Consider the following 16,534-nt stretch of genomic DNA (forward strand, 5'->3'; position numbering starts at 1 on the left):
AGGAAGAACTGAAACCATTGGAAGACAAAAGTCCTTTGTCTCCATAACATGACAAAACCCCCAAACTTACAGAACAGCTGTCATGTAGAACCGTGTATCTGAACCGGCTGTTTCCCTCCGCTTTGATCTCCAGGTCATTGGCTCCTTTTAGAATTACAGCTTTTTTCAGGTTCTTAGTCTGGTCATCCATGTACCCAACACTGTTTTTACAAAGATAAGTGATATTCTGGGAAGCTTCCTTTGATAGGAGGCGCAGGAATGTCATCTGAGTGACAGCTGTATCTCCATACACAAACTGGGAAGATAAAGAAACAGATGAACATGAAAATTACATGAAAATTCATTAGGAGTTCATGAATTTTAGAAACAGCTATCATTATTGTAGCCCTTTCCAGACATGATTAGCAGGAGCCCTATTGCATAAAATTTAGGAACCATTTCTTTTGTAATTTGCTTCCAGTTGAGGATGAAGAAGTATAGACAGCCTCTAGTAGGGATCATTTCGGAGAATTTTAACCATAAATGTCTGCAAGTGAACAACTAAAAGGCAGTTGGGCCTCCAGACATGCCAAGTTTTGGAATGAACTCTGCCACCTTTCAAAAACAGATTTAGTAGGAGCTAAATTTTATGTATGAAATAGTGCATTAGATCAACCTCAAGCTAGGTCAGAAACGTGCAGCACTGTTACAGTGTACCTGCTATACTGCAACTTTAGCAGCTTGTGTCCTATAAGGTTTGTATTGTATTTAGAGGCATCACAATCAAAGTTTGACTATACAAACATAACTATACATTTGCAGTTGGAGTTAATAAGCTAATTAACTTACACAAAATTTTGAAAAACACTTTACCATATGTCACTTTGTCTATAAAAAACAGAAGCAATTTTTCTAGCAATAACAAAAATTCTAAAATTCCTGAGATATTTTTGCTACCTGTGCAGGTTTCATTTTATTTATGCTTTGTAAATCACTAGGGTTTTGGGGGAAAGCCACAAATTACTAAGAATGTATACATTTCTCTGAAAATGGTGAAGAAAAAATAAAATCTTATGAAATGACACTCATTTTTTACAAAATGCATTATTTCTGTTTAGCATATGACTATCACACACATCATACTGCTAGTTATCAAATCTGACAGTGTTTTCATAAATGAAATATTCTTTGATAGTATTCCTGAAGATAATTTCTTCCTCTGAAGAGCATCTGACTTCCAAAAACCCTATGTGTAGCTCTGCAGGCAGCTAAACATCCACTGTGATATCTTGGGTCATGGCAAGTTCTCCTGAATTTTATAATAAGTGAAAGCATCCCAACAAAAGCAATCAATATCACTTCTGTTCTCAATTGTTGAAGTTCCGAACTGTCATCAGGAATCCAACTGATCCAATAGCACTGTTATTCTTACACACCAAATACTTATTTTAAAGATATTTAATTACTTCCCATGAAATAAGTAATGAAAATATTTTCTGTGCTTTTGATTTGACGAAATAAGAATACAAATGGCAAAAGCTTTTTAATTAATTATATATTTTGCATAGCATAAGCTTCTGTTATTTGAAGGATCATTAAGCCTACATTTAGAAGCTAGCACAGAGGGAAAACCTGACAGAATTCTAAAAGGGGAATTTTTTTTGCCTGGACACTGATGCATCCAGCATGGAGCATTCTGACACATAGGATAACAATCACACTTCTTTTAAAAATGGATTAGCTGAGAGAATTTACCAAGTAAGCTTCGTATTTTTTAGCAGTAAAGAGCTTTCTAGGGGAAAAAAGGTAGAATTCTATTAAAACAGCCGTGATTTAAGTCATGTATTAGGTTTTTAAGGACAAGGATAGCGAGTTTCTGAAGTGGACTGCTAGAAGTGTTGAAGTTTTTGGGAGAAATATATAGCAAATCCTGCCTTAGATGCACTTGCATTGTTATTCCCAGCTCTTTCCTGTAATTACTGCATAACAACCAACTGAATATAAGCCAGTGAAATCAATTGTTCTGACTGTAGCAGAATCTGCTCAGAAAAGCAGATGAAGTTCTAAATCAGAAGGAAACGAGTTTCATATAAGTCAATTCTTGACATTAAATAGATTTAGTTACCTGTGATCCCCTGTTCATATCAAGACCATACCAAATGGGCTTTACATCAGATGACCTGCTGGCCCACCACGTTTTACGTGGTATAGTAGATGGGTTTGCAGAAATACAGGTCTCTCCAGTTTCCATGTTGCAATATACTTTTATAGCATCTTCAACACATCCCTGGTTGGGATCAATCCAATATTCACCTACAAAGAACATAAAATGTGACTCCGTTACATAATTTAGATTCTTGAAATAAGTGGGGAGATACAAGCAAACGTATGTCATGACAGTACAAATTACAAGGAAAACGGGCGCATGTTTCACATAATCTGATGCACATTTTGATGTGTGTGTCAGATACCCACTAGAGCGCTACTTTAAGATACAAGCTGATCAATATTTCAAAACTTGGAAACACAGACTTGGAAGTTGTTTAACGTTAAGGTTATTTAAATCCATCGCAAAGCTCCTGGACACTCCAAGTGCATAAAGAACACACAATGGCTAGAAGACAGTTTTCCCTACATAGGAAAAACTGATGGCAGCCTCTCCTAACGTTGGAGGCAAAGTTTCAGGGAAAAAAGCTGGTAAGGAAATTATGCCACAAATTATGTCTACCTTTCAGTCTGTTCTAATTTGTCACTAGTAATCCATATATTAATAAATTATGGAAAGTTCTAAATGGCACATTAGTGCAGGCTGACCAGAGAGGTTGTGGAGTCTCTTTCTCTGGAGACATTCAAAACCTGTCTGGACACATACCTGTGCGATCTACTCTAGGTGAACCTGCTTTAGCAGGTGGGTTGGACTGGATGATCTCCAGAGGTCCCTTCCAACCGCAAACATCCTGTGATTACCCCCTACGAGCTGCCACTGTGGAGCAGCAGCAGAGAATTCTTCATGGAAAGCACTCACAGGTTATCATCGGCCCACAGATAATGTTCTGAACTAATAACAACTAAGCAAATATTCACAACTGGTGTACCAACTTAGCTCTGTCATCATATAAGTGGTACTCCATGGTGAAAACACTTCCAGAAGTAGTGTTCCGTGGAAGTATAAAATATTTCAGATTTTAAAATACATCCGAGTAAATAAGCAGGGGATACATTAGAATATATACTTCATTGGCAAGAAGAAGTTTTCAAGCTCCTAGAGTGAATGTCAATTTAGATCATGAAAACCTGTATTACATGTTTTTTCCAGTGTCCAGGTATCTACTGGAAATAAAACAGAATCATATGACACATGCAGGAGATGGTGTGTTTGTACGCACCACTCTTCTTGGATGGGTGGCACAGCTTCAGATCATCACAAGTCCGTGCTGGGTGTTTCTTTGAACCATCTGGGCTGCGCATAGTCTCAATCTGGCTGCTCAGTGACTTCAGTGTGGCATGGACTCCTGGGTCTGTTTTATTATGGTCATCTGGGGCTGCTTCATCTTCAGTAAACTCGGGTAGCGGATCTGCCATAGCATCATCATAGTGTCCCATGATGTCACCAATGGCAGCAGTGAGATGGCCTGGAGGTCCCGGAGGGCCAGGAGGGCCAGGATCACCTGGTGGACCCTAAGGTTGTTTTTTTTTAAAAAAAAGAAAAAGGCAATAGAGGCACAGAAGAGTAAATACTAAGCAAAATTATAGCAAAGCCAGCCACTAATAAAGCAAAACTTCATGGCCAGTCACGCTTATGTGCAAGGAAAAGTCAAACATAGATAAACAATTCACATTTCCAGGAACAGGAGTAAGAGATTAGATCTGAATGTCAGGTATTCCTCTCTGCCTGTCTTAATACCTTGCCCAACTTTTCCTTACTCCAGATTTCAGATTTAACAGCTGGAAAAAGTAATCTAGGAATGGCCTCCTCATTCAATTTTTTTAAGCCGTCTGTCCCTCCTTGTTCAAATCCCTGCCTAATAAACTTTATTTCTTAAAATTTCCAACAGCTGTACATGATTTTCAGAGCAATCTACAATTTATGCTTCCCCTGAGTCACCTCAGGCACATTTTCAATTAGTAAAGCCTGAACAGAAAATTTGGCACTAGAAATATCTTTGCATTTCTCCTGTACAGTACCGAGCTTTCTGGCCAGAGGTATGTAAGACAGAACCTACATCATCCTGACTTGGCAGAGCAGGTGTTTTCCTGACTAAGTACCTTTGACAGGTTGTGAGGTCCTTCTGTGTGTTGGAACCTGAATTGTGACTCTTGTGGAAGTAACTGAGTCTTGAGACAGACTGTATCTGTTAATAAACATATTTCCACCTGCAGGCTCTGCCAGCTCTTCTTTGGCAGCAGAAAGTCTGTAACGTGCCTTCATTGTCAGTTTGATGCCCTGGTGCATCAGATGGTATATCAGAATGTGGCATTTCAGAATTCACAACTAGTGCTCCAAATCTTCACTACAGAGCACACACCCAAACTAATGCATGCTGCATCTAACAAATGAAATCATCTATTCTTAACTTCTACTTCTTGCTTTGTGGTTCCAATTTATAGTTGCAGCAAGTGACCACGGAAAGCAAAAGTAAAGCTACTGGTATTTCTTGTATTGTCTCATTTCATAGACGAAGGATCAGGATAAACATTATATTCTTATGCTCTACCATAGACTATTCATTCAAGTCTTGGAGTCTCTCCACAAGTGGAGATACTGAAAACTAGCAGAAATTCCCATGAGACAGGGTGAATATTAGCACACGATAAACATGGAGAACACCATGTCTTACAAGAGAGGAAAAAGCAGCAGGAACTGCCTTCTCTGACCTGCTCACTACTTTATTCTACCTTTATTCCACCTTTTCCAATTCTAAGCAATACCATTCTTTTAACTCTTCACGTGATCATCCAGATCACCCTTTTTTCAAATCCCTTTAATTTTCTAACTTATCTTCCTTGGAATAGGCAGTTACTTCTGGATATTTTTTGGAGAAACTGTATCAAATCTTACCATTTGTCTTGAGCTCATAGATGTTTGAGAAAGTGATGCAATGGACTGTAAAAATCTCATTATTTGAAGGTAATCTTTTCCCTCCATATCCCCATCAACATACCTCAGGTCCAGCTTCTCCCACACTCCCTCTAACACCAGGAGGCCCAATTGGTCCAAGAGGACCAGGACTTCCATCTTTGCCAGAAGGACCAACTGGACCTGGAGGACCCTAAAAAATATGAGGAAGAAGGAATGTATTTTAGCATTTAATAAGAAAGATATATAAAACAGCCCTTTACAAGCAATATCTTTTCAGGAAGCAATCAAATTATTTGTGTCTATTACCGAACTTTTTAAAATCACACTTTTTCTTCTGCCTTAAAGGTAAGGAGGCAGTTTCAATGCTGTTCTTCTGAAGTCAATAACCTCAGCCTATATACCTCATATCAGCTGTATATTTTTTCTTGAACCATTGAAGTGGGTTCAGTTCCAAGTGCTACATAAAGTGCAGTGGCTGCTGCATGCCCACATGTTTAAAGACTGTCACTTGGGAATATCCAAGCGAGCCATTTTTCTCCTTTACTTTTGGGTCAGTGACATACATTGGGCATATGAAAGGCAGAGTAGCAATTAGCAGAACTGCCACATACATGGCTTTGCATCAGCTGCAGCAAAAGTGTCTGTAAAAAGAGACTGTAGCCCTGTAGTTACTCTGAACTGACCTTTTTATCTATCTATAAACTACACTTACGCCAAAGCTTTACTATATTAAACAAGTTACTGTCTCTCAGCAAAAGATGGTAGGGTAATCACATGATGCTGAAGTCAACAAAAGCCAGTGAAATGTAAGTGAAGCCAAAACAGAAATCTGATTGTGGGAAGAAAACAAACAAACAAACGAACAAGAAAAACATTAAACCTGAAATGTTATACTCACCCGAGGACCAAATGGGCCCGGGATGCCAGGACTGCCCTGTTCACCAATAGGACCCTAAAGAGAAGACATTATTATATCATTCTGACATCCGAAGCATATTCCTTTAGTTTTAAGGAATTAGCACGTAAGATGCACAATTCTGTATGAATAAGATCATAAGTACATGAATAATGCGTAGTACCTTTCCCTCTTAGGATTAAATTTCATTCTGTTGTAAAAAGACAGAGTAACAACAGTAATCACAATTTAGAGTAACAGTATTTACTGGTACTATGCCATATATAAGTTGTTTCTGCAGAAAAGCCTTGCTTTCACAACCTTGTGAATCAGATTGGCTTACAAAAGAGTAACTGACAGTGCTATTATGAAGTGGAAAGATGTTTTGGGTGCTGAGGTTTTTTGACGACTCTTTTGCTGCATGTTTAAACTTCCAGCTCTTGCACAGGATCACTGAACAAATGTACTGCCACTGAAATAATGAAGTTCTTGCAAATATTAGAGAGCAATACCATCACAGGTCTCATGGGATTTTGCATGTGATCCCCTGACTGTAAAGAGTTCAAATGCTGGCAAAAAGCATTTCACACCCTAATGTGCTTATCTGAAACTATGACCTTTTGTTTTCATCTTGTGCTGACAGGCCACAGACTGCCAGCGATCAGTCACTGCAGCTCTGGCACAAATGGAACACGAGTAGAAGAACACGGGTTTACCTCATCATGCAATAGTACTGTAAAAGTGCATTAATGATACTAGCAAGTACAGACTGCCGGGTGACTCACAAACATCTTCTGGGACAAAAATAACTCATGTTTGCTTTTTCTTTTTTTTTATTCTAAATAATTTTGTTACTGATACATCATTTAACTACCAAGGAAATTAAATTATAGTGAAAAGAGAACAACTTACAGGAGGACCAGGAAGACCTTGAAGCCCAGTGAAACCCCTGTGTCCTTTCTGGCCTCTATCACCTCGATCTCCGTTGTCACCTTTGTCACCACGAGGTCCTTGTGGACCCTGTAAATATCAGTGAAAAAATTTAGAATTCTGAACTGAAAAAAAAAAAAAAAAAAAACAACAACAAAAAAACAAAACCAAAAATACCAACAATCTCTAACACCCCTGACTTGATTTTAGACACTTCATTCAGACTTCCTTCACTTTTAAAGCTAGAAAGAAGGTGATGCTGGGGCAGCCCCAAGAATATTAATTTTTTTACCGAAGAATAAGTACATAATTACAGAAAATTGTGTTGTGTTTAATTATAGTTGTGATAAACTTAGCCTATTTAGCTTCAGAATACAGTCAAAAAAAACCCTGCAATAACAACACTAAATAATTTACATAACAAAATTTTTAAGATTGAGAAATTTCTTTGCCTTACTTGATATGGCAAACAATTTTTGGAAATGAGATTGAAATATTGTGGATCTCTCACAGCCTCATAATGACAAAATGTATTTTCAGTATGAAATTCTTTGTATTGCATCTTTACTTCTCACAGCTCCTTTTGCCTCCACTTTGATTAAAGTACAACTGAAGTTACATTCCCCAGCTACAGACAATGACATTCAGGCTCCCCAGTACAAACAGCTCGCTCCTATTGCCGTCACAATTTCATTCTTGGTATTTTTGATAGCTTCAAACTTTTCATACTAATTCAAGAATCATTGGAAAAAAATGGCTTCTGCTTTCAATTCCATATTTCTCAGCCCAAATTGCATGCTAAATTTCTCAGTGCTAGATTCCAAATAGTTTATCAATGGCCTCATTAGCCCTAACTACTCAATATACTTTTCCTGTCTCTCATATGACATCTGCTTAGGGACAGGACAACATTCTTCTGAATTTCCCAAGTTTCCAATTAATTTTTTTGTTCCAAGTTTGGATTATAAAAGACTTATGTAACACAAAAAGATATGTTTTGTTTGTTTTCCCATTTGGACTGAAGTCAGAATCTCATGAGCTGAATTAAGGCAGTTTCATGGAAACAGGTGATTTTGCTATATTTTTGCCATTTTTATCTAAAAATCTGTCTTTTTGTTCAGCATTCATTTCTTTACCCCTTATTTGAATTGTCAAACACACACTTCAGCCATTTGCTGACTTAGGTCCTACCATCATCTGGGCAGCAATACACTCCCAATAAAGAGGCTTCCAAAGCATTTGTTATTTCTCTGCAAAGTATTTTTAAAGAAAGTGTAGGAATAATAGTGTATTCAAACAGATGTGTCCAGCTTTGCAGCTCAGAAGACTACCTGCATCCACTTGCAGTCAGAACACTGAAGGTTGAACATTCAGCATTCTAATTTGGGCTCAGTTGCTCATATGCTTTGCTGTACAAAGTATCTCAGGAAAACACACAGTGACCATGAAGGACTTACAGGCAAACCTCTCTTTCCCGCACGACCAGGGGGACCCATCGGACCTCGGGAACCCTACAAGGATTGCATACAGAAGATATGTGAAGCAATACACAAAAGCACAGATGATAGCTTGTTAACAAAGTATTTAAAAAAAAAAAAAAAAACAACCAAAAAAAAAGGTCTGTCTCACTTACAGTTTCACCTCTTTGACCAGCATCTCCTGGAGGGCCAACAGGACCTGGAGTTCCTGGACCCCCTGGGGAACCTGGTAAGCCTGCAGGACCAGGTTCACCACGATCACCCTGCAAAATATAATTTCAACATTATTGATCTAAAGAGAACTGGACTACACCAAAGCAAAAGGACTCTAGCATTCCTAATCTATTTTCTAGTTATTAAAATCTACAAATATATTCCTTCTGCAAGAACTCAAGCCTGAGTTTGTGGAGGCAGGTAGTCTTAGCCTTTAACCAGGCTTCCTCTACTTTGAGAGGTACTACTTATTCAAAGCTGTGATGCACTTTCAGAACAAGGTCTCCATTCAAGTTAACTAAATTAAGAGAAAATCTACAATAAGTCAATAACAAAATGGAGATTTATAGAAGTGACTTAAGAAAACAATATCTTCTTACACGTTCTCCAACAGCTCCATCTCGTCCAGGAGTACCGTCATTGCCAGCAGGTCCCTAGAATTATGGAATAAAAACAGGACTATGGATCAGCTCTGTTATCTTGCAAGAAGAACTAAAAAGTCATTCTCCACCTCTAAACTTCAGGTCAAGGAGAACAACCACTAGACTGTCTTTTTTTTTGCATGTTACACGGCTCTAATACTTACTTCTGGACCAGCTTCACCTACAGGTCCAGTGGCACCTGACTGGCCAATAGGTCCTGGGGGACCTTTATCACCAGGTGGCCCCGTGGGACCTTGTTTTCCTGGAGTACCCTAAAAAAAAATGAGAAATATATCAAAATTTTAATCACAATACAAAGAAAACTACTGCTTGCAAAACACTACTCATTAATCCAGTCTGAATTATCATCAGTGTTTGCAGCTTCCAAAAACTGATAAGTGTTCTGATAGATTTTGAATATATATTTAATATACTCTGTACTCTTAAGCAGTGTGTGTTAGTTGCTTTTGAACAGGCTTTTATTGACTAGAAACTACACTTGAAGTTAGTCTATCTAGTAGCAATTCTCTAAGCACACACTCCCTTGATATATCAATATGTTTTGATGGCATCATCTGCAATAGGTAATCAAAGAATCATAGAATGTCTTGAGTTGGAAGGGACCCACAAGGATCATCAAGTCCAACTCCTGACCCTGCATATGACAACCCCACAGTTCACACCATGTGTCTTAGGGCATTGTCCAGATAAGGTATTTTGACTCTAGAAAAATGTAATGCAGATTGAAAATTTTGTCTGTCTCAATACCAACAAATCTTGTTAGCCTGGAATAATTTCTGGCCAACTTTAACTCTATGTTGACTTTATGGATCCAGTAGTAATGGCAAATCCTCCATACCATCCATTTTACGAATACTCTATTTAATTACTTGATCTCCTGGATCATTAGGCTTTCCAATAAATATCTGTAAATCCTACATGAAAGTAAAAAGAGCACAAATGGCAATTTTGAAGACTGCAGATCACAGTTGATGAAATAGCAGTTACAGAGTATTTACTCAAATTCAAGTGACCTTTGGGCACCTAAATGGAGAGTCTGGGGTTGTTTTTTTCAAGGATCTAGTTTTAAGTCAAATAGGAACATTTTAGACAGAAGTCTTAATGCCATTACCCACTTATTCTTAATTCAGGTTCAGATCTTCCATTATGGCAGAAACAATACCTCCCACCTCACACATTTGTATGGGACTTAGTTATTTACTATTCTCTCTATATTCACTCCTGAAATTGGAGTTTTCCAACGTTTTTCTCATGCTATGGGGCACTATGCTGTCAATCCCACAATGCCAATGAGAATGCCCAAGCTGGTAGCGCATTGACTTGGCTGTAACTTACTGCAGGACCCGGCAGGCCCGGCATGCCTCGCTCCCCTCGCTGGCCGGGCATTCCAACAATACCTCTTTGACCAGTGGTTCCTGCTGGACCAGGGGGGCCATCTGGGCCCTGCAATCCACAGAGGATAAAACAACATTACTATCATTTCAGTAGCAATAAGTATAAATAACAATGAGACCAAGCCTAGGGCTGGTCTAGGGAGAGTTAGTAACATCAAGCAGGACGTACCGGCTGCCCGTCTTCCCCTGGGTCACCCTTGTCTCCAGGACCACCAGGGGGACCGGCTGGCCCTCGATCTCCCACGCGGCCATGAGCACCGGGATCACCCCGAAGACCTGGGGGACCTTCTTTTCCTGGCTCACCAATAGGCCCAGCAGGCCCTGGAGCTCCCTATGGAGATTAGAATACTTCATTACATTGGACACTTTTCAGAATGGGACAACTCAATTCTAAGGACTGTGTTTTGATTAACTATAGAAATGCATACTCTAAGGAAGGCTCAAACTATGAATGAGCAGACAGCTATTATAATCTTATTTATGATCAAATAAATTAGATGAAAAATACATCTCATCAAAATATATCCAAGCTCCACCCCCCATCTGCAATTTCAAACTCCCTCCCCTTTAAAAGACACTCTTTTTAATCTTAATTATTTATTTATTTTTACCTCAGATGTACAACTACTGCTAGAAAACTTACTTTTGCCCATTATTTCCAATATCATCAAGCTAAAGTTCATATTTAAGCTTTTCATTCACGTGTTACAAATTCGTGTTCTAATGGACCTTTGTTCATTTGTCAACTACTTTTAAGACTTCACATTTATATTATGTTTTTCATAAACTTCACCTTTTGATAAACTCACAATGACTGCAAGTTATTTTTCTCATCAAAACATTAAAAGGCATATGAAGAGTTCTACACATTTCTCTGTGTAGACTTGAATCCTCACTTGTTGATCCACAGCCAATTATTTTTTTAGTGTTTCAGAAAACGTTTAGATATGAGAGATTTTGTGGGACTGTTCTGTTGTTTGGTTTTTTTTTCCCAGTTTATTGTAATGAATCTTATGAGATAACCTGGCAGAGGACTCTTCCTTTTCAAAAAGGCTCTTAACTTCAATCTCCACTGAAGAGACAAAAAATTGTAAAAGTACAGGAAGATACAGGTTGCTGTTTCGTTTCTGTAAGCAATTAAGTCATTAGGGCAGCTTGAACAGCTCAAAGCTCACTTAATTCAGTGAAAAGTCTTGCACTAATTTGGACACACTAGCACTGGATCAAGCCCAAGACTAATGAGTTTTATTTAATGAAGTCAGATGTAATCATGCAGTCACAGAAGTCAGTGCTGACAAGTTGTTCTATTGCACCAGGCCATAAGCACTTAAAATAAACTTGAAACAAAAACACCTTTCCTGCTTTATTTAGTCCTCAGGTTCTCAATGACGAGTTTATAAAACACACCTATTAGGAATATGACAATTGACTTACAGTAGGTCCTGGAGGCCCAACTCTTCCAGCAGATCCTGGGAATCCAGTAGCACCCTAAAGAAAAACATTTTAATGCCAACTTTATTGAAAGAAATAGAGCACTGGTTACCTCAAATATTCTCAGCTGAATTAGTGAGCAAATGTTATATTCACAGACTGAAAAACAAGCTGAGGAATTATATGTTACATAAAATTTCAGTATTAGATTATCGGCAGTCAGGTCACAACAAACAAAATGTACTTACTGGTGGACCCTGAGTTCCTCTACCACCTTTTAGACCAGGAACACCTGGTGGGCCCTAAAAGGAAAGGAGAAAGAGAGGTGTGATAGTGAACACCCAGGATATTTCAAATAAGCAAGATTAGCCTATGCCACTCATTCTCAGCCTATGCCACTCATTCTCTGACTATGTTATTTACACTTACCGGTGGACCAGGAGACCCAGCAAGACCCTGTGGTCCTGGAGATCCAGCATCTCCTTTCTGTCCAGGTTCTCCAGGTTCACCTTTCACACCTGGCTGACCATCAGGGCCCTAAAAGAAATAATATTTAGAAGAGACAGCAGGTCAGAGAATACTAAATCCTTCCAGCCTAACAAAGTCATTTTGTAGGTAATTTCTAGAAGGCAAAAAATAACAGGAGAACATATCAGCCCAGAAAGTAGTGCATTTGCTCAATGGTTCAGTTCATGAAAACTGTGACAGTACGGCACAGTCTTTAGAAGATCACAGATTGCATTTTTTGAAGTCTGTGAAGTCAGAATTTCCATTTCAAATATTTTCTTATCTAACTCACATTTTTCTTTCCTTTAGATTTTCTTTTTTCCTCAGTGGCTATTACATATCTAAAAGCAAAAGGGAATGAATAAACATTGTTTTTTCCAGTATTTTTTTTCCCCCACCAAGGGAAGCAGGTGTCTGACTCTTTGTGAAAGGTCTGAAATACAATATTTAGCCCGTGGGAACTTTGGGGCTATTCACATGAAAACTCACAAACCTTCCATTTGGTCCATCACTCATTCCAGCCTTCACTACTCATAGAGCAAATCTTTGCTACCATCAGTATATGACACTTTATAACTTGCCTCATTTTACTCTCAAAGGAGCAACATAACATATTCATGAAAATATGAAATCTGGTGAACAATTACATAATCTTATCAACAAAATCACTTTTCAAGTATCTAGGGTATTTATTGGACCTTTTTCTTTACTTGATACACTGATGGGAAAAAGAAACAGCTCTTTTTGCAACAAAACTGTGACTCACGTTCCAGAAAACCGCAGGATTAGTCACAACGAAGGAAATTAAGTATGTCAAAGCATGACTAAAGGAAACTCATTAGTGTTATAAAACACATACCGGAGGACCAGCAAAACCAACAGCACCAGTTGGGCCATTTTCTCCTCGGGAACCCTGGTCAAAAAAACATAGAATAATTTAACATAAAAGTATTTCTATATACAGTATAATTTTCAATTAAATATACAATAAAGGATACTAACTATTTACTCTCATCAGTGTAATTATTCTTGTGTTCCATTAGTCAGAATCAAATGATCTTTTAATCAACAAAATAAACAGCATCAACTATGAAGTTAAGATCTGCCATGTGTTCAAGACTATATGTAAATTTTCAGAATTTAGAGATGGATGACACGTGCAGGCAACTGAAACCACAAGAGGAGAAATTCTGTTCACAACCACTTCCAGTGATAGCAGGATTAGTCAAAGTGCACACAGTTTATGGAACCCACCATCCCAATCAGATAGACTGGGAATAAAAAAAAATATTAGTTCAAAGATGTATTCTTCTGCAAGGTCAGAACGGACCATGAGCTGCTTCAGCTGAGCTTTCCACACAATGTTTCCTTGGAAAAGAAGGAACTGAAGGCTGCCAAGCTCCAGCACTCCCCAGAGGGCTGGAAGCTATTCCAGTTTACACTGGAAATCAGGCTGTTCTGATTTATGACAGAGACATAATCAATTCCAAGTATGAAGGATCTAGAAGGGCTGAGCCTCTAACTCCCTAATCAAAGTCAACCCTTAAAAACCTTAAAATCACAAACAGACCAAAGATGAAAAGAGTTAGTGTAATTAGATTAAAACTAAGATATACTTCTGTGCTTTGTCCACGTAAATATTTGTATGTGTACAGCAGTATCTGCTATAGGAATGCTTTTAAAAGGATTTAAACAAAAGTGGTGGCATACTTTCAGGAGTGAAGTAAATAAGGGTAACTGCGTAAAGATTGCCCTAAAACAAGTACAGGACAGAGGAACAAAACCTACCAACAGTTTTGCAAGTGCACAGCATCAAGACAGAACTACAGATTTTGACAACAGAAAACGGAGAAGAAAAACTGGAAAACATATTGGCAAATGAGACAAAACCTGGAGTTTGGATCAGTGTTAGGTATTGTTAACTTATGACAGAAAAAAAAAAGACACCACAAAACAAAACAACAACAAAAATAAAGAATAAAAACAAACTCAAACCAAAACACCAACCAACAAAACACCAAAACAAACAAACCACCGCATTTACTCACAGGGTTTCCACGGGAGCCAGGAGGGCCAACTAGACCTCGAGGACCTGGTTCACCCTTAAAATAAAATTAGAGGTTATTTCCCAAGTAACTTATTAGAGACAAGTAGCAAAAGTGCCAATAAAGTATGGCAATATTAAGAAACTTCAGTAAGGAACAGCATAAAAATCTGTTTACCTTTTCACCAGTGGGACCTGCTGGACCCATTGGGCCTATTGGACCAGGGAGACCCTTTTGAACAAATAAAGGTAGAAGGAAGTTAAAAAGTGATGCTTGAAAACTGTTAGTTTGAAACTTCTTATATGCTACTATTTCCATTTGCTTTTTCATTCCTTTAAATTCTTCTCCTTTATCTCTGAAATCATGTTGGGTCTTTACCTAAAATGTACTTGCATTTCTTCTCCCAGTGACCAAAATCCCTGCTTTCATTCATTCTGTCTTTCTTCACTAACAACTTCTACTTTATGCAGTGTTTATGAATAAAGCCAACAAAAGTAAGGCCCTGGCTTTATTTTTGCTCTCTCAGGAGGAAATAATGTCATTTTTTCCCCTACTTGTACAGAAGCTCTCTATTTATTTTATGCTAGTATTTCATTTAAATTAATTTTGGTGTGTCCACCATGACTTTTGAAGATCAAGTTGTATCTTGAAAACACCTCAAAAGCATCCTTTTCCTTTTCATAAGGCAGTTAGGTAAATAGGTTCCAATCTCTCCATCCAAACCCATCAACTGCACGTAATGATCCCGCAGCACTATCTACACTACCTTCTTATATATTTAGATATCACAACTACAACTCTTCTTCACTAGAAGCAGCGTACCACAAACATGCACCAAGTTTATCTCAAAAACAAATTCCCAATTCCCCCAAAATCTGCATCATAACTTAGTTCAAATGAAGAGCAATTCAAAAAGGCAGTGCTAACAAAGGATACTGCATCACCATCAATGCTCTAGTGATTGGTAGCAGAGACATCTCCAGATATCTAACTTTAGAAGAAGGATGTATGTTTAGTTCACCATTACCTTATCTGTTCATTAGTTACTGTATGCTACGTTGTTTTACAATGAGTAAGAACTGTTCTGTATCTTTGGATACTGTCTGATTACAAAGAGGTTGCAGTTCACAGCTGCTAATTGTGAATTAGTGCTTCTGTATGCTAGGGTTTCTTCAAAAAAAACTTTTTTTTTTTTTTAAGTAGAGACTTAGTTCAGTCAGAATCCTTATCTTTCTTATTTATCTCAGACTTCCAAATGCTTAGCAGCTAGTACTCCAACTGGCTTGTAAAACCCAAGCATCTCAGATAGATGCAATTGATGTAAAAACCAACTCCAACAGCTTCTGGGAAGAAAATATAGTCAGTGCATACAGAGCAAACCCAGTACATTTGGGATGGACAGCTGGTCTAAGCAGAAGCGTACGTGCAACGTGTCTTGAACATATTGGATTTATTTCATGTGAGCAGACCAGCCACATTATTTATGCATAGGAGGTTCAAAGCTTTCCACAAGCATCAGTGACTTACTGCCCATGTGGCACTCAGTACATTTACAGGAATTTTCGCCTGTGAAACTCGGGACAGCTGGGGGCAACTCAATCCAAACAATAAAGAGGCATCTGCCTTAGTCCAAAGAATCAGAACTGGTGGGTTTGCTGTTTGGCAATTGATCTTTGCCTGTTCCTTTTTTCATGTTTTTACTATAGTCAGCTTAGCTGAATTCCAAATGAACACGCTACTTTTGGGAATCCTTTCCACTGACATCTTAACTCCCATTATTGACTACACAAAACACAGCCTTGGAACACAGACATCCCAAAACATTGTGTACAGCTGTCTTGAGAACCTTGAAGACCCAATTTGGAAGTTAGAGGAAATGAGAATAACTGTCAACCCATGATATCGCCAAGTTGAGTAGGATTTAACTTTATGAGCTGAGTATCTCTAGCACAATAAACAATCTGGTATGTGGAGAGTGGGTCTAAAAAGAGGGATAGATTTACTTACTCTTGCCCCATCGTTACCAGCTGTACCTTCAGCACCTTTCTCACCTACGCCGCCCTATGGACAATATCCAGAAAGTCTCAGTTATGACACTGAATGCTGTGCAGTTCATACCTTGGAACAAGTACAGAATAA

General features: G+C 38.3%; 1 protein-coding gene across 3 annotated transcripts in view; it reads right to left on the minus strand.

Moving 5' to 3' along the window:
* COL5A2 (collagen type V alpha 2 chain) overlaps positions 1-16,534 on the minus strand; it is a 187,042-nt gene that overhangs the window by 2,588 nt on the left and 167,920 nt on the right. For all 3 annotated transcript variants that reach the window (XM_065069845.1, XM_065069846.1, XM_065069844.1), the window contains 19 exons: positions 16,403-16,456; positions 14,573-14,626; positions 14,399-14,452; positions 13,210-13,263; positions 12,273-12,380; positions 12,092-12,145; positions 11,847-11,900; positions 10,582-10,743; positions 10,354-10,461; positions 9,162-9,269; positions 8,956-9,009; positions 8,518-8,625; positions 8,342-8,395; positions 6,867-6,974; positions 5,958-6,011; positions 5,142-5,249; positions 3,366-3,657; positions 2,105-2,292; positions 71-295 (listed from right to left, as the gene is read on the minus strand). In XM_065069845.1, the coding sequence (XP_064925917.1) occupies positions 71-295; positions 2,105-2,292; positions 3,366-3,657; positions 5,142-5,249; positions 5,958-6,011; positions 6,867-6,974; positions 8,342-8,395; positions 8,518-8,625; positions 8,956-9,009; positions 9,162-9,269; positions 10,354-10,461; positions 10,582-10,743; positions 11,847-11,900; positions 12,092-12,145; positions 12,273-12,380; positions 13,210-13,263; positions 14,399-14,452; positions 14,573-14,626; positions 16,403-16,456 (2,001 nt within the window). The remainder of the gene's footprint in view (positions 1-70; positions 296-2,104; positions 2,293-3,365; positions 3,658-5,141; positions 5,250-5,957; positions 6,012-6,866; positions 6,975-8,341; positions 8,396-8,517; positions 8,626-8,955; positions 9,010-9,161; positions 9,270-10,353; positions 10,462-10,581; positions 10,744-11,846; positions 11,901-12,091; positions 12,146-12,272; positions 12,381-13,209; positions 13,264-14,398; positions 14,453-14,572; positions 14,627-16,402; positions 16,457-16,534) is intronic.

The sequence above is a fragment of the Columba livia genome, chromosome 7 (assembly GCF_036013475.1).
Source record: "Columba livia isolate bColLiv1 breed racing homer chromosome 7, bColLiv1.pat.W.v2, whole genome shotgun sequence".
Classification (NCBI taxonomy): domain Eukaryota; kingdom Metazoa; phylum Chordata; class Aves; order Columbiformes; family Columbidae; genus Columba; species Columba livia.